Source organism: Rattus rattus, chromosome 4 (assembly GCF_011064425.1).
Source record: "Rattus rattus isolate New Zealand chromosome 4, Rrattus_CSIRO_v1, whole genome shotgun sequence".
In the NCBI taxonomy this organism is placed as follows: domain Eukaryota; kingdom Metazoa; phylum Chordata; class Mammalia; order Rodentia; family Muridae; genus Rattus; species Rattus rattus.
Window position 1 is genome coordinate 147,493,794 of NC_046157.1, and position 25,263 is coordinate 147,519,056.

Below are 25,263 nucleotides of genomic sequence, written 5' to 3' on the forward strand. Positions count from 1 at the left end.
GAAGCCAGAGGACTTGTAAGGAAAAGCTGGCTTTAGTCCTAATTTCCAGGACCCATCCCACAGTAAAGGCACTTTCTAGAAAACTCTACTGCTTGCTCCCTTCTTTCCTTCCTCCCCATTGCCTCTCCAAACTGCCTAGGTCTTCCCTGCCTCCTCTCCTCCATGCCCCGGTTCCCAGGGTTTCCCAGCCCCCCTCAAGCCAGCCATGCCCTTTCCTCCCTCTCTCCCTCCCTCCCTCATATCCCCAAGCCTGAATCGCACATCTGGTTCCAGTTGTGGTCAGTCCATTCAGGGGCAGGCCTGGAGGTTTCTCATAAAACTGAATAATAACCAGTGTTAGAGCCCTGTGGAGGTGGGGGGAGGGAGAGCAAGAGGCTAAGTGTGAGCGCAGGAGACAGGGTGACAGTGGCAGTAAGGAGACCAGCCCCCAGAAGGGAGCTCTGGCAGTGCCTGGCACCTAGCAGGACCCATGGGTTGCTTGTTAGCTGAAGAGGGGCCATAGAAAGATAAGGCAAAGAAGCTGGGAGCTGAGAGCAGAACAAAGAGTGGGTCACGGAGAGCCAGAGGAGAAAAGGAACAGGGCAAGTGGCGCAACAGAAAAGCCATTGAGAGGGGCAGGGAGACATGAATGGTCCATGTCAGACCGGGTGCTGAAACAAGGAAGAAGATGGGACAACAGGACAGAACGGGGCACCCAAGACCCAAGAAGCAAAGAAAGCGCAGGGACAGAGATAGGACAAAGACAGGTCACAACCTAGTGTGTTGGATGCAGTGTGGAGGCCTCACAGTCCCAGATCCACACGGTGGGTCATCCCAGAACCGTCTTCCTATGTCTCCTCATTAATCAGCATCTAGCGACTGCCTGCCCTCTCCCAACTCCACATACACACTGTGAATTTCTATGAATGCTCCAGGGAGATCTGGGAAGTAGCAAGGATCCTGTCTGGTCGTAGACCTGAGCTCACAGCCCTTCTGTAGGATCAGCCACTGAGCATAGCCCTGTCACCACAGAGCACAACTGGCCTGTGACCACCCCCTACACACACACCCTCAGAGTCAGATCAAATGCTCCTAGAGGAAAGAGCACCCCCAAAATCTTCCCATGATGGGGAAGTCACCCATTCCAGCACCTGCACCCCACTCTTCCTCCATCTCCAACTCTGAGAGGGCAGAGAGGGACATGCAGGTCTCAGGGGGAGGGCACACTTGGGCACAGCTCTTCTTCCCTTAAGGGACGGGGCAAGGGACTACTCTGGGCTCTGACTTAGGAAAAGCTCAGCTGGCTGCAAGCCAGACCCCAGGATCACCCTCTGCATCAGTCACTGTCTGTGCATTTGAGCTGTGCCCCTCCCTCTGCAGCTAAGAATAGCTCTGGACTGTCCTCCCGGAGGCTGTCATCAGTGTCTCCCCTGAGAGATCTCTTGCCAGGGCTCCTTCAGAGGTAAGCCCTGAAGCCACATCTATACCACTGTCCCTAAAAGTCCCTTCCCTTCCAGAAGCCGAATGTTCACTTATGGGTTCCTTAGAGCATTTTATTTACATATATTTGCATCCCTGACAGGAACCACAGAATTATACTTGGAGTGTGGGGGGTGGGGTGCAGATGCTCCCTTGGTTCCTGGTAACAGACAGCATGGGCAGGAGATGCAGTGGGAAGCAGCCTGTCTACTGTTCTTCCCCAGGACACACAGGCTTTTAAGCTTGCCTCAGTCTTCCGCCAGGAAAAGAAGTTGGATCCATCAGCTTCAAGATCCAGAGTGAGTGAAGACTTGGTGCCTACCAGCCAGTCTCTCTGCTGGCCACCAAGGCCCCATGAATCTAAGCAGATATCAGTCCTTGGCAGAAGGCAGAGCATGTAAAAACCCTCTGGTCTCCACGGTGAAACTCAGCTTTAAAGCCCGGAGGGCCCCAGGGGCCTCCCTATCTCTAGAGCGGGATTCCTCACACACATCCCCCCCTCCTTCCCTCCTTTTCTAGCAGTCTCTTGCCTGAGTGTGGGTCCTTCAAGGAAGCCTAGGTGCCCCTCCCTCACACACCACACCACGCTAGCTCTGTAGTCTAAGAAACCCACATCACATCGGGGGAGGGCCCCAGTCCCAGGAAGGTGTTGGCGGAATCATGGTGACATTCTTGGAGATGGAGAGCCTGGTGGATTCCTAGCCAGCAAAGGGGTGCTGATTAATAGATCAATGTCAACTTCCTGACTTGCCAAAGGGCTCTGTCCTCTGCCCTGGCTTGTTCAACATACTTATCAGTAATGAGGCCTCAGCACAAGGGAGTGGGGAGAGAGCAGAAAGAAGACAGCAAACTGATTTTATACGTGGTGTGTCAGAACTAGGAAGAGAACTTTTCTCTTGGGCTACCGTCCTCAACAATGGCCCAAAATTAATAACAAACACTAATAACAATTCTTTCCAGGAAAATTCAACGATTTAAGGTAAAGAGAAGTTCAGTTTCGTTAACAGTAGGACATGTCTATCCTCAAAAGATACCAGTACTTTTGGGTGCGTTCATAGAAATGCAGAGTTTAGATCCAAGGAAATGAAGGTTCCTTATTTCTCCACGTTAACCAGACACCAGCAGAAATGTCAGGTTCTCCTTGATGTCCTACACCAAAGCATCCACTGGATAGGAACACAAGGACTGCTCTTTTATTTTAGATGACAAAGATGGAGGTGCGTAATTAAATATGTGAAGATGGCCTCGGGAAAGTGAGGCAGGTTTCACCACCCATCACCTCCTGTCTCTGCACAATATCTATGAACCCCTGGGATCCTGGACCCAGTCCTGGTCTCCACTGACTGCCCAAAAGCCAGGAACAGCTACTACGAAGGGGACAGTCTTGTAACATGGCCAGGCCTGTGGGCAGTGGCCTCGGGAGTATGCCAAGCTAACCTTTAGCCAGGCTGGCTACTGGACAGAGGGAGATGAGGTGGTCCAGATGGTGGCTAGACACTTGGCTGGCACATGCTGTACCAAACAAGCCATTGCATTAACCAACTGGCCTCTCACCTTCAGGGCTTCCACTGCTCCCTTCTCAGTAGCCCTGTGGGAATCCGCCCCTGCTGGACACCTTCGTCCAAAGTCTGAGGTTACCCAATGGCACCAATAGCCCTTGGTGGTTCTCCTTCCTCTTCTTCTCCCTCTTCCTCCTCTCCCTCTTCTTCTTCCTCCTCCCTCTCCTCTTCCTCCTCCTCCTTCCTCTGCTCCCTCCCAGTTCTTCTCTGGTAGCTTACATAGCCTTCACCGTTCTCACCACCACGCTTTTTAACTCCCCCTCATCCTACTCTTCTGTCTCAACGTGACTCTCACCCTTCCAGGGTCCGACTCAAGACCTTGTTCCAAGCCGGCTGTCTGAAGCTGCTGCAGGTTTTATAAGATCTCACTTTTAAGGCTAGGGAAGAGTTGGAGATTTCCCTCCTGAGGATTTTGTTTGGATCTACCCTACACAAAACACATAACCACTTTCCTCCATCTTGAACTAAGCCCCCCTGACATGAGAGAGACTCAAAGAAGCCTGGCCATAGCCTAGCACTGGAGGGCAGAGCCCAGGCTGCGATAGTGTATGAACTTCCTCTAAAGCCTATCTACCTATTTAGAAGCTGTGTGACTCCAGGCAGGTTATTTGAGTGCTCTGAACACTGGGTCTGGGGTGAAACGATCTTCCCATTTCACAGATACCCTCACCCTGGGACCATGACTCCTCCATCTCTCTATCAATCTATCTATCCATCATCTGTCTGTCTATGTATCTATCATTTATCTGCGTCTGTCTCATCTATCTCTTTGATCCTGTTAATGAATGCTCAAATGTACCAAGTGTTTCTGACTTTATAGCTACTCATTCATTCTAAATGGCTCTACGGGCCCTGGGCATGATGGTAACCAGCTATCCAAGGGAGGCTGAGACAGGAGGACCATGAATCTGAGGCCAAGCTAGGCTACAGAATGAGATCTGGCAACATGATCAAAGTGACAGGGACCTCTGGGACTGACTGGCTGCATATCCTGTCCACTGCAGGACCCTCCTTGGCCCAGCAGAAGATCAAACAGCCTCTGCTCGGCCACAGCATTCAAGCCCATCCTCTCTGCCTACTGTGGCTCTCATGTGTACAAACCATGGGATTCTAGTGCCTCCTGAAGTCCTTGCTCTTTCCTACGCAACAAAATCCCAACAAAGCTTTACAAGAAACTACACATAAGCACACACATGCACGTGGTCTCAAAGGAGAGTTGCAGCACAGGCTGGGCATCCTCTCTCAGCTTTCTCAATTTCTGGATCTTCCCACACTCTACTGTCCTCTGGTTTGAACCTGCTCTAGTTGGCCCTTTTGCGTTCATTCATTCATTCATTCATTCATCCCAAGCTCTGAGAGTTACTCGTGGAAGGTCAAGCCACCAAGCAAAGACAGAGAGCTATTGTCCTGAAAGCACATTGATCCTAAAGGCAGGAGACCCTGGAGAGACAGACACACAGAAACCAAACCACACACATAACACAAATGGTAGAAAGGGAAAAGTAGCCTGCGGTGGAGTGGTCCCTAAGATCTTGAAGCCCCTTTGACCTGTATGCTAGTATACAGTCGCCACAGACAGAAACTAGTATAAGCTCACTCAGGCTTAATCTGACTCTCCTGACCTGATGTGGACACTGGTCTAAGCTCAGCATGCACAGCTGAGGGACTCACGGAGAGCTGAAGCCACTTGCCCAACGTCAGTAACCATGACCTCCAAGCAGACAAGGGAAGTAGGATTTGACTTCTCTAAGACTCTCAACTTGGCACCATGCAATCTCTAAAGGCACTGAAGGGAGCATTAAGATGTAGTTCCCATATTAAATTTCACTACTCACAAGCATGCTATGCACGTACATACACGTGCATGCACACACGCTCACAGGAAGCAATGTTCACCCTAGCAATGCCCAAACTTTAGACTCTCAGTTTTTTCTTCCGTATAGATGGGTTTACGTCACCTTCGGACATTTGACTTTTACTCTTGTGAACTTAAAGGAGGCTCGAGGGTGAATGGGGTAGTGAGCACCTCCTCGCTGCGGGTGGAATACGGCTTAGAATGACTGCTTGGAATATGGTTACTCATGTCACCAGTAAGACCAAAATTAGGGCAATAGGGTCCCCAAACCCTAGAAGATGTTCATCAAGATCACCCCAAGGCCACCCAGTGAGAATTCAGGCCAACCCTACCCCTCTCAGAGGAAGTTGAAATTGAAGCCCAGAGAAGATGAGTAAGGAGTCCTAGCGGATCCCAGGAAGGAACTCTAGTCTAGAGTGTTCTCCTGGCCTCTGTACTCCACCAGTCTAAAGATGACGTTGGCTCCACCTGTAGTGGATACAGAAGCCTCAAAACCATGAGGGACAGTGCAGTTCATAGACCCCGGGTAGATAAAGGATGCTGGAGCCCCAAAATCAGCACATTCCTCCTTTCTGCAAGAGAACCAGAGTGCAGCCGGGCAGTAGAGGCAAGGGGGCAGCAGCTGGAGCCCCTCCTCTGGGTGCTCCTCCCCAAGGATCCCGTGGGTGACTGCTTCTTGGAACATTGTGTTCAGGCTGTGAGTCTTGGCTGGAGTAGCCTCCCCTGGCATTTCTCCAGCTGCCTGTTTAATAATGTACAGCCAACCAGCCATTAACTGCGCAGTTTCAAAAAGAAAAGTCAGTGGTTGTTTTTGTTGTTGGTTTTGTTTTTGGGGGTGTTTTGTTTTGTTTCCTCCCCCACCCCCCGAATAGTTAGTAATGATTTGAAAAACATGTTTCCGGAGAAGAGCTGGCCTCCAGGGCCATTGTAGACCTCACCTGCCTCTGCTTCCCCCACACTGGCCCACTGTGCCTAGGCGCCAAAGTGCCTCCTCCACCTCCACAGGGCCGGTGACACCCTGGCCTGCTCCCTGGAGACAGAACGTGGGCAGTTCTGGCAGAGCTGAGCCAGGACAGAGGAGCTGGACTCTGAGGGGGGCCCAGTGCTTCCGAGGAATTCCAGAACTGTCTGGTCAGAGTTGGGAGCAGAAGGCGGGAGTTGGCAACCCTACCAGGTAAGAAGAGCCAGGTGACCAATTCTTGTTGCCAGGCCTGGGGGGAGCCCGGATACAGGGGCCTCCTCCCTTGGTCCTTTCCCTGGGCACCAGCTCTATTCTCTGTTTGAGTTGTAACCCACAGTGGATCTGGGGCTAGAACCAAAGTTTTGGGGGAAGCAGCGTGCTACCCAAGAAGGTTCTAGGCTTGTTGCAACTTGGGAGAAAAATCCGCCAAGCTCTCTTTACTTCCCCAGGCTAGCAAGGTGCTGCCACCTTGTAACCTGAGCAGGGTGGTGCAGCATGGTGCCCAGCATCTAGGAGTAGAGCCAGGTTCTTGCAGCTATTCTCCGGTCCCCTGACGACCCTCAGCCACCATACCTCAGCCCTTCACTGGACCTTTGTTTCCTTGCTATAAGCAAGGGTCCCTTACCCTGCCTAGGAATCCCAGCCAGGAGGTGAAAGCCAAAAAGTAAAAGCTAGTGGCAATGGGGATGATGGTGTGGTGACAGAGAAGGTGGTGGTGACAGAGAAGGTGGTGGTGACAGAGGTGGTGGTGATGATGGAGGTGGTGGTGGAGATGTAGGGGGTGATGGTGGTGGAGATGTAGGGGGTGGTGCTGATGGAGGAGGTTGTAGTGGTGATGACAGAGTTGATAGAGATGGAAATGGGGTGGTGATGGAGATGATGTAGATGGAGGAGGTGGAGATGGAGGTGGAGACGGTCGTCAAAGAGAGTGGTGACTGTGGTATTGTGGCATCATTCTGAAGTTTTGAGTGTGTTCCACACACTACATTTCCCAGACTTTTCCCAGTCAGTCTAGCAAGTAGGAACTGTGACCATCACCACCACACAGATAAGGAAAGTGAGCATGGGCAGGTGAACCCACTCACCAAAGTTGTAAGTGGTGAGTGACAGAGACAGGCCTTAGAGCAGAGTGGCGTTAGGACTCTTGTTCTACGTGTGCTTTGTTTTGCTTTGACTGTCATGCGGCCTAGGTTAGCCTTGAACTCACTTATCTGGCTGAGGATGATCTTGGACAGCTAATCCAGCCTCTCCTCACTAGGGCCTCTGGGAGCCTCCAATTGGAGGATACTCAGCCACAGCCACAGCCACCCGTACATCACACACACACACACACACACACACACACACACACACACACACACACCTGCACACGGAAGGGGGGTAAAACATGCTCACATACAAGTACATAATCATGCACAAAGGCCCCAAAAGAGCCACAGTGGCAGACATGCTCCCACAGGAACACGTGCACACAGCACATACACAAAAACCATACACACATGCAGACCCCCCTCACATTCCACCCCCTGCACACAAACATGCCTGAGAGTCTTATCCACGGTGGCTGGCCAGGCACAAGCACCCACAGGCTGTCTGGGCAGGCGGAGTTGGACAGGTGTCCAACATGCCCCCAGGGGGTTATTCCTAAGCGAGAAGGCTGCTGGCTAATAATACTACAGTGCATTCCTAGCCGAGATAAGCAGCCCCAAGCATCCCCGGCACGTCCCAGCCACGATGGCTCACCCCTGTGGATTCCACCCACCTGCAGTGCTGTCCTGGGGCAGCACAGAAGCCGGCGCCGGGACACAGACACTTGGCAGGAGCCTGCCACAAATCCTCTTGGCTTTTTCCTTCACCAGGGTCCCTATGGCTGCCCAGGATCAGTTCCTTTCGGAGACATACATACAGGGAAGGAGGGAAGAGGGAACAAACCATACATGCAGGTGAGGAGAGGGCTAAGGGAGCCATGTTGTCCCCCACAGACTACTGACACCCTATTATAACCACCCAGTGTCAGGACAGAGCCTGAACTCAGGAAGCGTATGGGACCCACTCCCACATGGGGTTACAGTATTTACACCACGGCCTCCTCACCATAGCCCAACGCCAGCATTGTTACTCCTCAGGTGCGCCTCCGAAGGAAAAGATCCAGATTCCCCCACCCCACCCGCTCACCCCTCCCCGACCTTCCAGCTCCTCAGCCAGGGCTGGCAGTCTCCTCTACAATCTCAAACTTCCCTTCCTCCAGGACACTCTTGATAGACTGGGCAGGTGAGGACCAACACTCCTTCTGGTTTAAAAAAAAAAAAAAAAAAAGCTGTATCTTATAGGAATTGGTGTTCAGCTATGCAGGGCCCTTATGGATGAAAGCTAATCAAATATCAGTCATTAGGGGGTTGTTGCGGGGGGGGGGGGTTCTTTGAAGCTGCCTCAGGTGTAAGGGCATTCCCAGACTAGCATACAAGGACATAACCTTACCCCACCCCATCTTACCTCACAAGCCCCAGAATCACAAAGAGTCTGTAGGAAACAAAGACAGGGGCTCCTCCATCCACAGGAACAAGAGAGAGGGGACCAGACAAAGAGCTGGGCCCTAGGAAATGAGACAGAGTTTAGGGGGTACCATGAACCCCAAGGAACACAATGGAAATGGGATGATGGAAGCACAGAAGTCAAAAAGAGGAAAAATAGCCAACATTTAAGGCCAGCCAGACCTAACGAGGAGGAGCGAGGAGAGAATGGAGCCTTGGATCCGTGGATGGGCATCTGTAGGGCCCTGTGACCCTCAAGCAGTCTCTCCTACTCCCAGCCTGTTCTGAGGCTGATCTAAACTCTGAGCAACTGTACACACACACACACACACACACACACACACACACACACAGAGAGAGAGAGAGAGAGAGAGAGAGAGAGAGAGAGAGAGGGAGAGAGAGAGAAAGAAAGAGACAGAGAGACAGAGACAGAGAGACAGACAGACATACTCAAGTATCAATCGTCCTTCCTGGTAACAGAGTTAGTGAGATCTAGAGACATTTAGAGATCTAGAGATCGTATCTGAGATATCTCAGATAAGGACAGCATGGCCAGAGAAGGATGCCGGCTTCATCAAAATTACCCAGGATCCCAGGGGTGGGATGAGGACCTGAATACACTAATGCCCTCAGTTTCCCAAAATGCAACCATTCTGGCTAGCAGCACTAAGAAGCAATGTGTCCTGAACAAGGAAAGGAGAAGAAGGAAGCAGGCTGGGGGTCCCCAGGAGGGTGACTTTTCCAGCTCCAAGGATGGCCCATTGTGGGTTAGGAGGATCAGACTGGCTCCCTGGCATGAGAGCAGCAATAGGCTGGGTGAGCAGTGGCAGGGCTGTCAGTGAACCTGCAGAGGCAGGGGAGCAGGCCACCACGGAAACACAGCTCTCCAGCCATCCCCCTCTTGGCCAGTCCTATACCCGGCAAAGCAGCTGGCTGTGCTTCTCAGAGCTGACTGACCCATGGCCACCCCCCTCCACTGCCCACTGGCCATGCTCTGAGCAATCCAACCTCCTTACATGGACATCTCAAAGACTGATGCTCATTGGATGAGCACCCAAGCCGCAGGAGCTTCCCCTCCCTGCAGACTCTCCCTAAGGTGCTGTTCTACCCCCACTCTACTCTCCTGATTTCACCATTTGAGTCTGCAGGGAAGGGGGGCATGGAGGAAGGCTGGGAAGACAGCTAGGAAGCAGGGACCTGTAGAAGACCACACCTCGGCAATTGATTGGCAAGTAGTTAAAGGCGATAACACAGGCTAGCCTCACAGTAGACCTAGGCTCCCACGAGCATCCTTTCCAAGTCCTTCTGCCTGACCCAGAGCGACTAAGAGAGACAAGACGCTTTTAAGATAATCAGCGAAAATTGAACACAGACCCGGTAGAAGCTGATCTCAAGAAAGAATTATTAACGATGTTAACTGGGCTAATGGTATTACCACGAGGTTAAAATAAAAGGTCCTTATCTGTTAACAACACACACAGAAGTATTAAAGATGATATCATGTCTGGAGCTTGCTTTAAAAACACACTCCAGCAAAAAGTAAACAAATAAATGTAGGGAGGGGAGGGTTGGGGAAGAGAAGAAATAAAAACAGGACCAAACCAATGATTGCTGAGCAGTGAGACCAGAGGTCATTGTAAGAGTCTTGCTACAGCCGTATATGTTTTAAATATCTCACTTTAAGAAAGGGAAATTGGAAGTGGGGGTGCATATTAGTTGAAAGAGTGCTTGACTGAATGCATGCATCAAACTCTGGGTTCGATCCCCGATGCGGTATAAACCGGTCATAATCCCAGCACTCTGGGCGGGGAGGCAGGAAGACCAAGGAGGCAAAGTATGCGAGATCCTTTCAAACCAACAACAATAGCAAAGAATCTCTCTCTCTCTCTCTCTCTCTCTCTCTCTCTCTCTCTCTCTCTCACACACACACACACACACACACACACACACACACGTATGTACTTGTTGAACAAGTCCACAAATCTTATCACTAATACCAGTATACAACAGCCAAGTTCTGTGGGCAAACAAAGACATATGCCTGGCTATAGCTAGGACACCCACAAACTCCCTTGAGTTCCCTGGGTGGGAAAGCTGTGCACAGACAGACCACCTCTACCTAAGCCCTTACCTTCACCATGAACATGCGAGCATATGGCTTCCCCAGGGCCGTGAGGCATATAGAGGAGACCAGTGGGTGGGCAGCTACATGGAAAGTAAGGAGTCAACTATAATTCCCACCACCGTTTATCCAGAAAAGCTCTGCCCCAACTCTCCATCTCCAGTCTCCAAACCTCTCTCGAAGAAAGACGCCACTGTAATCGTTCCACAGAGGCAAAGTTTAGTGGAGGGAGGTCCCGGGGCCTAGGCAGCAAAGCTAGAATCTGAACTTGTCTCTCCAATGTTTAAGGAATCTTTCAGATGAGCCAGAAGAAATTAGTGTGGCAAGAGCCAGATATCCAGAGCAAGGCTGAAACAAGGATGACTTCAGAAAGGTGACAGAAAGGAAGTGCCCTGTGGGAGGCGATGAGGAAGAGAAAGACAGAAGGACTGGACCACACAGGCTGGGAGAATCTCGAAAGCTTCCACACACATGGGGAAAGTCAGCAGAAAGGGGAAGATCAGGAAGAGAACTGGAAGTTAGGAAGGAAGCCTGTGCTTAGAGCCAGAAATGCACCAGCTCAGCATGAGAATTGGTTCCCAGATCCTCCCGGAAGTGCTAGATGTTTGTTGGTGAGATGAGCCCAGTTAGCACGAAGGAGAAACTGGGGTCTCATGGGGGAATGTTGATAAGGGGTATTTTCCTTGCACTCAAAGGCACCAGACACATCCTGGAAAAAGCCTTCCGACACTCGCCTAGGTTCCTAACCTTATCCTTCCAGCTGGGGTGGAACCACAAGGATGTCCCGTGGCTCTCAGCCCTAGTAGAGCTCACCCATCTCTCCTGACATCCAGTGCCCAAGGGACACCAGGCTAAGCGAGTCTGGCTTCCCATCTTAGCATCTTCTCTGAGGTCCATGGTCCTCAGTCTGGGTAAAGCTTAGGCATGTAACATTAGCATCACTGAGGTCCTGTCACCACCCACTTCTTAGCTGTGACACTGGACAAGCAGCTTTACTTCTCAGACCCTCCGATACCCTTCTCCTCACCGTATCTTTCCAGTTCATGCTAAAACTGGAAGAATATTTAAAAAAAAATAGCAACTTTTCTCACGGGAATATTTTGAGAATTTGTTGACATGATCTATAGAAAATGGTTAATGTGAAACTTGGTGCCTGGTTGCTTAATAAATAATAAGTACATCTATTATTACTACGATTGGTAGTCAGAGCTGAGCCATCTCAGACCCACCCTTGTGCCCTTCAGCACTCAGGCCTCTGCAAAGACTGGCTGAGTGGACCCAGAAAGGTAGGCAGCAGCCTCAGACAGGACCAAGGAGGCAGCTAGATGCTCTGAGGGTGGAGGGCGGCCCTGGTCTCCTCAGCTCCAGGAATGTGAGGCGGCTGGTGGAGGGGTGGGGGGACATGCCTGGACGCTGAGGTCAGGCAGTGTGTGTTTTTATCGTCATCCTCACATGTGAGCCAGGGAGGAGGGGGGAGGGGGACAAGAGAAGCAGCTGCAGGGAGCACTGTGTATTACCACTCTGTCTAGCCCCCATCCAGCCCTGCACCCTACGCCAGGGTCAGAGGCCCCATCGGACCTCTTTGGCCTCCCTGGTTGGGAGGCTGCAGCTTACACAGGGTCTGGTTAGAAGCAGGGCACACACCATTCACACACATACGCACGCACAGACACATGTGCATGTGTGTACACACATGTGCCACACAACATTCACCAGGCTTTTCACAGCAGCCCAGTGCACAAGACTTCCATTGCTCCTTTCTCACAAACAAGCAAACAAGAAGCTGATACAGTCGAGCCTGCTGCCCAGAGATGCTCACACATAGGACTCCCATCTCCCAGTCACCAGCCCTGAGTTTGGGCTCTCAGAAGAACATAGGAGTAGACACAACAGATGCCTGCTCTTGTGGGCAGAACGGGTCTCCCATGCTGTTCTACCCAAAGTCATCACCAGCCAGCAAGGACTCCAGGGTTCTCCATTCAGCCATCACCACCCAAAGGCTCACATATCACCAGTAAAGGATGGCCTAACTCTTCCTTGGTCTCCACCCTCAACACTCTGGAGATCTCATTGAAGAGGACCCAGCACTACCTCCAGTGCCTTGGGGTCTCCCCAGGTTCCTCCCCATAGGAAGGTCTGCCTCAGAGCTAAGCCAATTCCCTCTTGTCCCCTTAGAGTATCCTCGGTGAAGATCAAAACAAAAAGTAAAAACCAGAAAACAAAAGAACAACAACAACAACCAAAAAACAAACAAACAAACAAAAACTACCGGGTTATTCTCAGTGATGAAAACCACCAGGTGACTCTGTGTGACTGTTTCTAATGTCTACCCCTCTTCTATACCTCCAACCACTCAAAGACTCAAGTCTCCTCCTATGTGAAAGATCACTGGCACACAGTAGGGCAGCAAGATGCTATTACTGTTTGATCTGTAATGTCCCACAAGCTCAGTTGTGGGGTTGTTGGGGGGGGGGGCATGTTTCCCAAGCAAGTGAGGCAGGATAGGAGAGTGCATCACTAGGGGTGTGGCTTTTAAGGCTAAACCCCTGGTTTCTGCCTTGCTCTCTGCTCCATTGTCTACTATAATGCAAATGGCTTCTGCCACACAATACGAATTAGTTTATAGTTATAAACTAATTGGTTTCACCACACCTTCCCAGCCATAATGGACTGAAAGCCTCTAAAACCATGAACCAAAGTGGAATGTTCTTGCTTTCTGTTATTTCACTTGGGTGCTGTGGTCACAGCAACATGAAAAGTAATCAATACAGAAATCAAAGTCCTAGGGGTGAGGGGTAATCAGATACATTTAAAATTCTTTCCTTGCACAGTGTCTCTTTCTCCCAAGTTCCCATGTACCTTTCCAGCCTTTGGGAAAATCAGGCTCTGAAGAACTGCAGGGAGCTCTGCCCAGTCAGAAGTGTCACTGGCTGTCCCCCTAGTTCACACCCCAGAAGGTCCCTCTGATTCTCTAGGTCACATCTACCACCACCTTGGCGTCTGCCTCAAGTGTGTACACACATAGACACACATTCACCTTCCACATGACCGCAAGTCCTGCCGAGGACCTGTGGTAAACCACCTTGGTTTCTCTGCTTCTCTCTTCCAAGCTGCTCAGACCATAAAGAGGAACTGACAGACCACCTCAGCCCTCAGGAGAAGGAAGGGCAGTCTAGCTGTGTCCCCGGAAAGAACGACAGTTACTCCAACTTGGAGTTGTCCCTTCCCAAAGCTGGAAGTAGCTGAAGATCTACCCTGTGAAGGGTCACTCTCATTCCCCTTAAAACATGGCCATAAAAATCCCTCTGACTCCACACATGTCGACAGTCAGCAGGATTTCTCACGTTCTAGGGATGAAAGGAAGGACTGGCTATGCCCAGATCCTATCCAGAAGTCTAGGTACTAGGCTTCCATATTTCTTTCCCAACTTCGCCCTGTACCCTGACTCCTTCCACTCTCAGTAACACAAAACAGCTCGGTTTCCTTAGAAAGGGTGAGTATGTATGATGGTGAGTTCTACACCACCCTGGCAGGCTGTTACCAGGGAGTGAATCAAACACAACCTAGGCAGTGCTGTGAACGCATGTTATAGATATCAATGACACCTACAATCCGCCATCTTGTAAGATGGAAAAGATGCGTGTATCTTCACAATCACATGGCTGCCCCCCACCCTAGTCTGTTGAAGGATTCAGGAGCAAACACTGAGATGTTCTGGGAAATAAACGGCTCTGCCTCCAGAACAGAGCACAGCAGCCCTGTCTGAGTCCACAGCCCATTGGCTGGCCGCACATGCCCCTCACTTGCCAGCCTTCGATCCTGAGAAGCCTGTACCTCATAGCATGCTCCTCAGCAGACAGGGCACATCCAGCTTTCTTGGGTGCCCTGACACCATGAACAGCCAAGCCCTGAGGATCACACCCCCTCAGCAAGGCTCCCATACCACAGGGAAAGCATGCACCCTCAGCCTACAGCCTACAGCGGGAAGGCCATATGGACAAAGACAGGTGACTACGTTGAGAAACAGCCAGGAAATAAGTGGCAGTTCTTTACAGTTAGCAGGTGTAAATGTTCTGGAACAGACAAGCCAAACCGAAGCACATCTTCCAAGTAACTGGCCAGCCCTCCCTTGACACAGCTGAAGCCATGAGCAACAATACAGATGGAGGAACTTTCCCAGGCGAGGGGATCAAGAAGACATGAAGCCTGTTGCATTGTGGAGTCTCTGACTGGATGCCAGGATGGTCATGGGAATGCTGGCTGAATCCTACTCAGCTCCAGCTAGAAGTATCTAGAAGTATCTAGTATTCTCTGGTAGTGTTAGATCAATGGAACCTCTCTGTTTTGACAACTGTAGTGTGGTTGAGTATGACTTAACACAACATAGTGAAAACTGTAGGGAAATTCTGAATCCCTTTCACAATTTTTTTTTTGTAAATCTGAAATGACCTACGAAATTAAAGCTAAAATGTAGGTGGGGTGTGGGGCATGGAAATATGGCTCAGTCAGCTAGCACAAGGACCTCGTTTCAACCTCCAGAACCCATGTAAAAGTGCCCCCAGTAATGGCATGTACTGGTAATCCCAGCTCTAGGGAAGCAGGAACAGAAGGATCTTTAGGACAAGCTAGCCAGCCATTCTAACCGTATTGGTGAGTCCAGGTCAGTGAGTGATCCTGTCTGAAAGATGGTGTTCGTGCGGGCGACACCTGAGGTCGTCCTGTGGCCACTACATACACATGCACACACAGAGAGACACATGTGGGAAATACACACACACACACACACACACACACACACACACACACACACAATATTTCAAAAACATAGCCCCAGAGTAGAGTTACAATAATCAGAGGACAAGAAAGGATCAAGTCTTTTGAGGGAAAGAACTCCATCCAAGTATTACCCCACAAAGCCCTAAGGCACCTCAAGGGAGCATCAGACATATGCAGCTGCCCAAGGAGCATGGCAAACACACCTGGCCTGAAGATCAAGTAACACTGGTATTCCTGAGCGGGGATCCTCAGACAGGCCAAATCAGCGTCCTATGAACAGCCACCATAGTTAGAAATCACGGGCTACCGTACACCACGCATTGCAGAATACACACTGCACCCCACTGACTTCATCCACACCCAGATCCTCAGTGAGAACCAAATGACTGCTGGAATGGCCCCAGGCCACTCCTTTGTCAGCAGAGGCAGGGAATAAACCAGGGTTGACTCTAAGCCTCCCACCCCCAGGTCATCAAACAAGAGACCAATTGCCACCGATCCATCCTTCCTCTCCATGACACAGGGGCGGAGAGCTCATCACCTCATAAGAGCCATCTTTCCTGGGAGGATAAGGAACCTTAGGATGAGGACATGAGGATAGTCTGCAGCCTTTACCTTCGAACTCCACTTACAGCAGCGTGATGTTAACAACCACTGGCGCTTACCTACTCTTCTAAGCACTCTTATATGTACCAATTCATTTGATGCTCACCATAACACATGAGGGCAGACAGACAGAGAATTCAAATCACAAAGAGGCCCCAAATCCCAGCTAGTAAAGCCAAGACTTGAGGTCAGATCAGAGTCTACAAAGCCTCCCTTCCCTCCTCCCCCCACAAATCATAAATTCAAATCTGGGGACCTCATGCCAATTTCACAGTTAACTTCCCAGACTACTTCCTCATCTGCCCCAGTGAGCACGTCCATTACCCAGAAGTCCTGAGGATTGGGCTCTGTGGATCCCATGAGCTCAAGGACACAGGATCTCTGTAACTGTGCCTGGTGGTGGAACCCAAGCCGGGTGAGCTTCCATGGACAGGAAGAGGCTTTCAACTGCCCCTCCCATCACTCATGACCCAGGAGTGACCTGCCCCCTGCTGTGCTCCACAGAACCTGGCTAGAACCCAGCCACCTCTGGGCACCCTCGCTTGGGTGCTCCGGGCCAGGGCCAATGGGGACAGGCCAGGGTGTTAATCTGTGACTCGCTCTGTGCCCAAGGCATACACACCCCTCTCCTCCTAATGGCCTCCCACGAACATCCACCCCCTGCTCACTGCAGGGGATTGTTGGCCAAGTCATACATCAGCCAGACACCAGCACCCCCTGAGAGTTCTCAGCAGGGTGGAACAAAAAGGAAGACCAACCAGGAAGGAAGGCTGGCCAGTGAGCAGGTGGCTACAGCTATGTGCAGTGTCATACCGTGTCATTCTGCAGAGCTACTCTCAGTTGACAGTGTGGACGTCCTGGGGCCTTGAACCCTAATGTTATTATGGGGACACTTTGTACCTTATAATCCTAGGATGTCAGACTTTAAATTGAGTCATTGAATGAGCAAGGGTCTGTATCATGGTACCTGCATGGTACCTGGATGGTACCTGCAAGCTGCCTAATCCTTATACCAGCCTGGCGAGGTCAGCATGAGAACAAGATCGATGTCACCACGTTCACTTGTATGCTGATAAGGACTGAAGTCGGAGCCTGCGAGTCCTAAGTAAGCACCCACTTTGACGCTAAGATACATACATCCCAGCTCTTCTCTTTCCTTTTTCTTTTTGAGAAAGTCTAATAAAGTGACCTTGAACTCACCCTGGAGCCAAGGCTGCCTTGAACTTTCAGGATTCTGCCTCAGCTTCCTGATGAGCTGAGGTTATGTGATTACAGGCCTGAACTGCCATGGCTCTGTGTGTGTGTGTGTGTGTGTGTGTGTGTGTGTGTGTGTGTGTGTGTGTGTGTGTGTGTGTGTTATATGTACAAACACACACATGCATGTATGGAGGCCAGAGAACAACTTGCAAGAGTCAGTCCTCTCCTACTACCATGTGGTTCCTAAGCTGATGGTGAGCACCTTTAGGTGCTGAGCCATTTCACCATATTTCTACGGCCATTTTTACACCAAGGAGAAAAATCAGATTTCAGGGAGTGAGTGTGTGCCAAAAGAGAGTTAGGACCCATCAGTGTCTAAAGCCAGGAGCCCCAACCTCGCCTACCACCTTGCCTGATATTGTGTTTGGGGTTGGGGGAGTCAGGTCAGTGATTTCACACCAAACCTTGGCCCTGGGTCCCAGGTTATATCTCAGGGCACAGAGCAGTGGTGCCCCACAGGCAGGATACTATGCATGCTACCTTCTTACCATGACCATGGAATGGAAGACCACCGAAAGCCTCTGGGAGACTCATGTGGGGTGGATCCCCTAAGTACGCTTTTGCCCTCCACTTCCCGCTACACACCTCAACCTTTCCTACACCCCACTGTGGGGCTGTGCTGACCTGTGCTCCTCCCATGGTCCTCCTCCTCCCTCTCCTTGCTTCCAGCCCTCCATCTCCCATCTCCCTCTGGTCTGTGTCCTCCCGCCCACCCTTCTGAACTCCTGCGTCCTCTCTGACTTCTGAACGACCATGTGATGTTTACTCAGCTCAGCGTCAGAAATGCCTCCCCACACAAAAACAATTAGTGCTTGGGAATCACAATTAAGGAAAGTGAGAAGCCAGCTGGGGCTCAGTATAACTTTTTCCCCTAACCTCATCCTTGTGGATGGGAAAGGTATGTTACAAGTTACACACTCCAAGCCTATGTTACCTCTACACATATACACACCAAACTGTTACCTCAGAAAGAACCCGGGGAAAGTGGGCAGCAACAGGAAAGAAAGACCAGCAACAACCTCTCGCAACTTTGTATATAACAAGAGGTAAGGGCTTCTCAGGACCCACCTCACTTTAGACCCCTCCCACAGGCAAAGCTGATATCAGAACACTAGACGGTGCTGCGCAGTACTTCCTGTGAACCAGCAGAGGCAGAACTCTCCGGGCTACCCTGTAGGTCGCTTAGGTGCTGGCTGTCAGGAGATCCAGGATCAGAGTCACTGGGGGTAGTAGACGGTACTTCGGACAGTGCCCCTGCCCCAGACAAAGTGGTATTGTAAACAACGTAGAAGGAGGCTAGCCAGGGGCTCTGAGGCTTTCCGGAAGGGAGCACTGGACCATAACTTGTCGGTTAGCAATGGAGTCTAGTCACAGATGGTACAGCCTGCACATGCAACAGAGAGGTCCCATGTACAGTGAAAGCCACTGAGCTCTGGAGCCAAACACTAGGACCTGCACTGGAAGCATTTTTCCCTCCTGCCAGCTGTGGGGCTGCTGCAGGGATTTCTCCTCAACGCTCTCCCCTGAGAACCTGGCCACACACCTGCTTTATGTGTGGTGCTTCCAGAACGGTAAGTCTCTGTGCAAGGTCACTCGATAAATGACATGACAATGGAAAATCCTGTAAAGGTAAGGGGATGGGGGGGTCTTTCAAATTATTAAGGAAATTGATAAATCTGTAGCCAGCATGACTAGAGATGGGGGAAGGAAAGGAAAGGAAAGGAAAGGTAAGGAAAGGAAAGGAAAGGAAAGGAAAGGAAAGGAAAGGAAAGGAAAGGAAAGGAAAGACACAAATGACCAAAATCAAAAATTAAAAAGATGACATCATAATTGACCCCACAAAAAAATAAAAAATATATAAATACATAAATGAAGGAGCACTATAAACATCATCAAAGCTGGGTAACTACAATGGAATGGATACATTTTCTAGAAAGACACAAACTACCAAATCTGACCCATAAAGAAATAGAAAAGTTGAATAGTCCCTTCAACGTATCGATTGAATGAGCAATAAAAACTTATGTGCAAAGAAAAATCCAGACCCAGATGCCATAATACATGAATTCTACCAAACGTCTAAAGAATAATCACTATCAATGGTCTGCAAACTTCCAAAAAGAAAAGAGAAACCAGGTACAGTGGCTCACATCTGCAATCCCAGTGACTTGGAAGGCTGAGATGGTAGATGGCGGAGGGGTGGGTGGGTAGGTGAAGTTCTCTTGAATTTTGGGATAGCCTGGGCAACATAGTGGGACCCTGTTTTAAAACCATAACAAAATCAAAAATATAAAAAGCAGCTACAGAATGCAGAGAACATGTCTCACTTCATTCTGAGGCCAGTTTCACTGTGTTACTCAAACCAGACAAAAATATTGTAAGAAAATCAAACAAGAGCCCAGTCTCTCATAGATGCAAAGTCCTATCCAAACACTGGCAGATGTCATCCAATGACATATAAGAAGAATTATACACCACTGCCAAATGAGATTCATCTCAGGAAGACAAGGCTGTTCCAGTATTTGAAAATCAATACTTGAAATATTTACCAATAGGCTTTGAAAAGCAGAAGTCATCTTCCTCGGTCACTTTTTCAACTTTAGTTCTTGAGGCAGAGTCTCGTACTGAACCTAGAACTTACTGAATGGGTAGACCAGTTGGCCCGGGAGCTGTAAGGATCCATTAGCCTCTACCTCCCAGTGTTGGGGTTAGAAACACACACCACCTTGCCCAGCTTTTACTTGAGCACTGACCATCTGAACTCATGGGCCCCATGTTTGTGTATCAAGCACATTGCTGATTGGGCTATCTCCCTTGCCTCCTGGTTCAGTTTTCTGAGAAGTTATAATCCTCCTGACTCTACCTCCTGGGTGCTCAGAGGGCTCATAGGTCTGATGAGTCTATGTTTACTTTGATAGCTAAACCGTTCTGCTTGCCCAAGCACTCTCCATACCTCTTCCCCAACCTCTTGCTCCCAATTTCTACTGGGATAGTCCTTATCATTGGAATTCTGCCCATCTACAGAAAACACACCATCCAATTGGTGTGCACCCTTTCTGGGTTTGGTTATTCTCAGCCAGCACCAAGTCTCTGGGTCTCCTCCATGTCCCTGTGTGTAAGACTAGTCCATACCTTTGTTTGTTTATTTTGAAATGGGGCAGCATGAACTGGAGAGATGGCTCAGTGGTTAAGAGCACTGGCTGCACTTCCAGAGGTCCTGAGTTCAATTCCCAGCAACCACATGGTGGCTCACAACCATCTGTAATAGGATCTGATGCCCTCTTCTGGTGTGTCTGAAGACAGCTACAGTGTGCTCATATACATTAAATAAATAAATATTTTTGTTTTTTTAAGGAGAGAGAAAAGAAAATAAATAGGGCTCCTTTCTGTGTTCTCGGTAGATCAGTGAGCAGCGACGGCCTCTGTATGCACAACGACATCGGCAACTTTGTGGCCCTGTACGTGCCGTGGAAATGCTCCAGGAGCAACCGCATCAATGCTACCAGGGACCACACGTCCATCCAGATGAATGTGGCAGAGGCTGACAGGGGCACAGGTCAGTTTAATGGCCAGTTTAAAACCTACAGCATCTGCAGGGCCATTTGCAAGTCAGATGATTCTATTCTCCCATTGGCTAAGGCTGACGGAATTGTCTCAAAGAACTTTTGAGCAGAAGAAATCAGGAATAATTTGTTATAAATAAAAGTGATAAGTACCTGTGACAGCTAAAAGAAAGAAAGAAAAGAAATGGGGCATCATGTAGCCTTGACTGGCCTCAACCTCACTGTGTAGATGGAGACGTGCTGAACGGCTGATCCTCTGCCTCCACCCCACCGTGCTGAGATCACAGGTGTGCACCACCATACCTGGTTTATGAGGCACAGGGGCTAGAACCCACTGCTTCCTGCATTAGGCAAGCATTCTCCCAAACGAGCCACATCCCCAGTCCCAAGTCCAAGGCCCAGGAATTTGACTCTGCTGACTGCACCCATTGTTTACTGGTGCAAAATATGAGTTTTTCCCCAGTTTGGGCCTCTCATGACTTCAGTATCTGTACACTCATAACCATGCAGAAACGCTTTTATTTCTCTCTGGCAAACACCTCAGAGTGAAACTGCTAAAAAGCCATACCAAATTTGGCTAGAACCAGCCCTGACACAGTCGGCCACTTTTTAAGAACCCCAGTGCCCATGTACACCATGCAGAGCACAGCCCAGGAGTCTGTGTTAAAGTGTCCAGGTGATCCCAACATCTATACAATGTCTCAAGCCCTGGCTGCTACATTCATTAGGTGTCACAAGCAGGCAAACAATCAAAGCCACACTACAGTGGCCTGTGCCATGACCTTGCTCTTCCCTGGACAGAGAGAGGAGAGGAGATACCGTGTGTTCGAATGTCTAGTCTTGACATCATCGCCTCGGCCAGCTGTGCTGGGCTCTCCTATCCCCTCCCCCTCACATGAGGTAAGAGACAGTAGGAAGGATAAACTAAAGTGAATCAATATTCATAACTTCTTGAGCACTAGATTTTGACCTTGGCACTCTAGTTGGGTTATCTCTTACTCGGTATTCATAAGACCCCCATGATATAGATACCATAATAATAACCATGCCACAGATGAGGATGGGTTGAGAGACATTAAAGAGACTCGTCAAAGGTCACACAGTGATTATTACTGATACAGTCTAGATTGAAACACAATAGTCTGTCTCCAAGGCCAAAGAGCTTATACACTCCACCAGGCTCCGAGCCGCTGGCTGATCCCAGGGCCACAAGCCCCCTCCCACTAGGCTATTCTTGGTGAATGTGGAATTGGTTCCTCCAACCATAGGAAGGGCTGTGAGTATGTTAATGAGGGCTCTAGCATCCAGCCGCAGTGAAAGTGGGTTCTTTACAGTATTACCTTTTCTTTAGGAGCTTAAACGTGAACCTGGAGCCCTTTGTATACCAATGTCTTGTTAGGGTTTTACTGCTGTGAACAGACACCATGACCAAGGCAACTCTTAAAAAGACCATGTAATTGTGGCTGGCTTACAGGTTCAGAGGTTCGGTCCTTTATCATCAAAGCAGGAGAATGGCAGTATCCAGGCAGGCATGGTGCAGGAGGAACTGAGAGTTCTACATCTTCATCTGAAGGCTGCTAGCAGAATACTGGCTTCCAGGCAGCGGGAAGGAGGGTCTTAAAGTTCACACCCACTGTGGTACACCTACTCCAACAAGGCCACACCTTCTAATAGTGCCATTCCCTGGGGCTAGCATATACAAACCATCACAACCTGGGAGGAGACTAAGTTACTGGTGTGGTCTTTCCCCCTCCTGGGCCTGGCCCAAACATAGTAGGGAATTTTGGGAAGCAAGCAGGTGAGAAATGTCAGTCACCCAGTGCTGGTACACACAGGCCCTGCTCCTTTCATGCTACTCCATCTAGCCTACAGGGGACCAAGAGTATTTTTCTATGAGGAGCCATGACTGATCTGGAGCCACAGGACAGCAAGGTTCTGCTTACAAGTCTATCAGGGAACCTGGGCTTACTATTCTGTAACTCCCTGCAGTACCTCCACAACTCTGCAACTCTAAAACTATACTGAAAATAACAATGGAGGTTTGTAACAGGAGAAAGCAAGGGGCAAAGAGAACAGCAGAGAGGGAATCTGTGGTAGAGGAGATGCAGGGCTGGAGAGATGGCTCAGTGGTTAAGAACGTTAGCTGAGTTTCTACAGGACCTGCACTCAAGTCCCATGGTGGCTCAAAACCACCTTTAACTCCAGTTCCAGCTCTAACTCCTTCTTCTAACCTCCAGACAGCAGGCAGGCAAGTAGTGCCCAGATATATGGGCAGGCAGAACACCATACATATACAAATAAAAATAAATTAAAAAAAAAAAAAGAAGAGTGGGAAGTAAATGACGGCTGTCAGTTTAAAATCCTCAACAGCAGAGAAAAACGGGGTGCAGGTAATAACCCCAAGAGGCATGAGGACGGGGAACTGTGGGAGAATTGGCATCTACAGGAATTGGAACGGTAGTTTGCTGGAGCCATACTGAGATCCCAGTCCTTTCTCTCCTAAATCCTTGTTTTTCTTACTTGCCTCCATTCTTTGGTCTCCTCTCACCTGGTCAACCATAGTACAAGCCCACTGTACAGAAATACCAGAGCCCCACTGGCCAGCCTTGCTAGGTTTCAAGGGTGGATATGTAAAACAGGGTTACTGTGAGCCCCACCCACCTCCAGGCTCTGAGATTGAATGGGAGTGGCTTGCACGTTGGGAAGTTCTGTGCAGATGCTGACGAGGGAGCACGATAATGTATCATCAGAGATGTCCTCTGCCACTGGGGCAGCCTCCCTGAATCCCGAACCTCAATATTCCCCATGGGCCTTTGTTCCCAGGTACATGCCCGTCATCTTAGCTACTCTGTAAACTAAGACAGGGGGATGGAAAGTTTAAGGCCAGCCTGGGCTACAGCAGAGTCCTAGGTGTGCCTAAACAGCCCTCTCTCAAAGAAAAGTAGCAAGAGACTAAGGATGTAGCTCAATGGTTGTGTGCTTGCTTGGCCTGTTGGAGGCCCTGAGTTCCATCTTTAATACGGAGAGTAGTGGTGGAGACAATGTTGACTGCTAAGCTGTGCCTACAACTAGCCAGCAAGCCCTTCTGAGCTCCAGACCCTCTGAAACAGCGTGAAACACAGTTTTCTCTGCTTTGATCTTCTAAATTTAGTGAGTTTTGCTACAATATATTACTGTGTATCCATGTCCCAGCCCCCGTCCAAGCATGGGTTCATTCTAGAAGGCATGAATTAAGAACGAACGAGCATGAAACGAACGAGCAAGAGAACTCACCAATGGAGAGAACGGAGAGAACGGAGAAAAATGGAAAAAGACACAAAACAAAGGAAAATCCCCACAGTGCTTTCAAGGAACCTTCTCCCACACTTCCTCTACTCAGTAAATGAAGCCACATGTCCCCAGTCACTCTGGCCAAAGACCTATGAGTCAGTCATTCCCTCTCACACCCAGCCTCCCACCCACTAGCAAGGCTCTAGACCTTGAAAGGCACCCCAGTCGGACCCTTGCTCACCACTACCCCATGATTCTGAATGCCACACCAGCAGCCAGGGCACTGGATAGTCTTGGGTAGTTGCCACTAGCACTCTGGCCTGTCCTTGCCCCTACGCAGCACAGCGCCTCACAGTGGAAGCCCAGTCTAGTTTCTAGTGTTCTAAACTCCCCAGTCTGCCCATGACCTTCCCGAAAGCTCACTTCACCCCAGGGCCTTTGCTGTTGCTCTTCTCCCCGTTTAGTATCAGGGACCTCTTCTGGATCCCACTTGACATAACTCCTCTAAGAACTCATGCTGGTCTAATTCGGCCTGGCTCTCTTCCCTGCTGCCTCAGAGCAGTGTTCTGTCCATGGAGAGGGCTGGCCAGTTTCTTGGTGAATCCTCTAGGAGCAGGGGATGGAGGGGATGACCATCAAGCTGATCTAGCTACAGAGCCACAGTGCAGAACTCGGCTTCCCAGGCAGAGGAAGAAGCAGGGCTGCAGTAAGAGCTGTGGTTTGGGGAGAGCCTTGCCAGCTGGGTGGAGTACACGCCACCAGGAGGTTCCACTTCCTATAGAGGAAAATCCTATGAAAAGCTCCATCTGTACGGAGGTGCCCTGCCCAGCCCCTCCCTTTCTAGTTGGTCTCCTTGGCTAGACAATGCTGGACCACTACAGCCTGGGGTACCTGTGCCTCCAGCACTGGTAAGAACCGTCAGGCAGTTGGCCACCCCTAAAAGTCATCTTTGGTATCTGCCTGAAACAAGGGACCACTGTCTGTCACGTCTTTCTGAGCCACCAGACCTCCAACTAAGTTTTCACTGACAGTAAACCCATCACCCATTCCTCTTCCCTGTCTTCTGCTGCTGTAAGAAATGGGTCCTAAAGGAGAAGCGCAGATCAGGAGGGAGAAACCAACGGGGCACAAAAGGCTAATGGCAGAGGAACTACAGCCACACTTTTTGGTGACTCAGTTTCTCCAGCCGTAAAGCAACATGATCTTCTGGCCTGCGGGATTACAGGGTTAAAATCTGACAGCGCACGTACTCTCTGAAGCTTAGGCCTGCTACAGGGCACAACTGTTCGGTTCTGCTGAGAAACA

The 25,263-nt window shown here is 49.9% G+C and overlaps 2 protein-coding genes across 2 annotated transcripts in view; one reads left to right on the forward strand and one right to left on the reverse strand.

Moving 5' to 3' along the window:
- Tns1 (tensin 1) overlaps positions 1–25,263 on the reverse strand; it is a 209,002-nt gene that overhangs the window by 126,559 nt on the left and 57,180 nt on the right. The window lies entirely within an intron of this gene.
- LOC116899491 (40S ribosomal protein S21-like) lies at positions 20,552–20,837 on the forward strand. The gene has a single exon (XM_032901324.1). It carries the CDS (start codon positions 20,552–20,554, stop codon positions 20,792–20,794), a length of 243 nt encoding a protein of 80 aa, XP_032757215.1. The 3' UTR covers positions 20,795–20,837.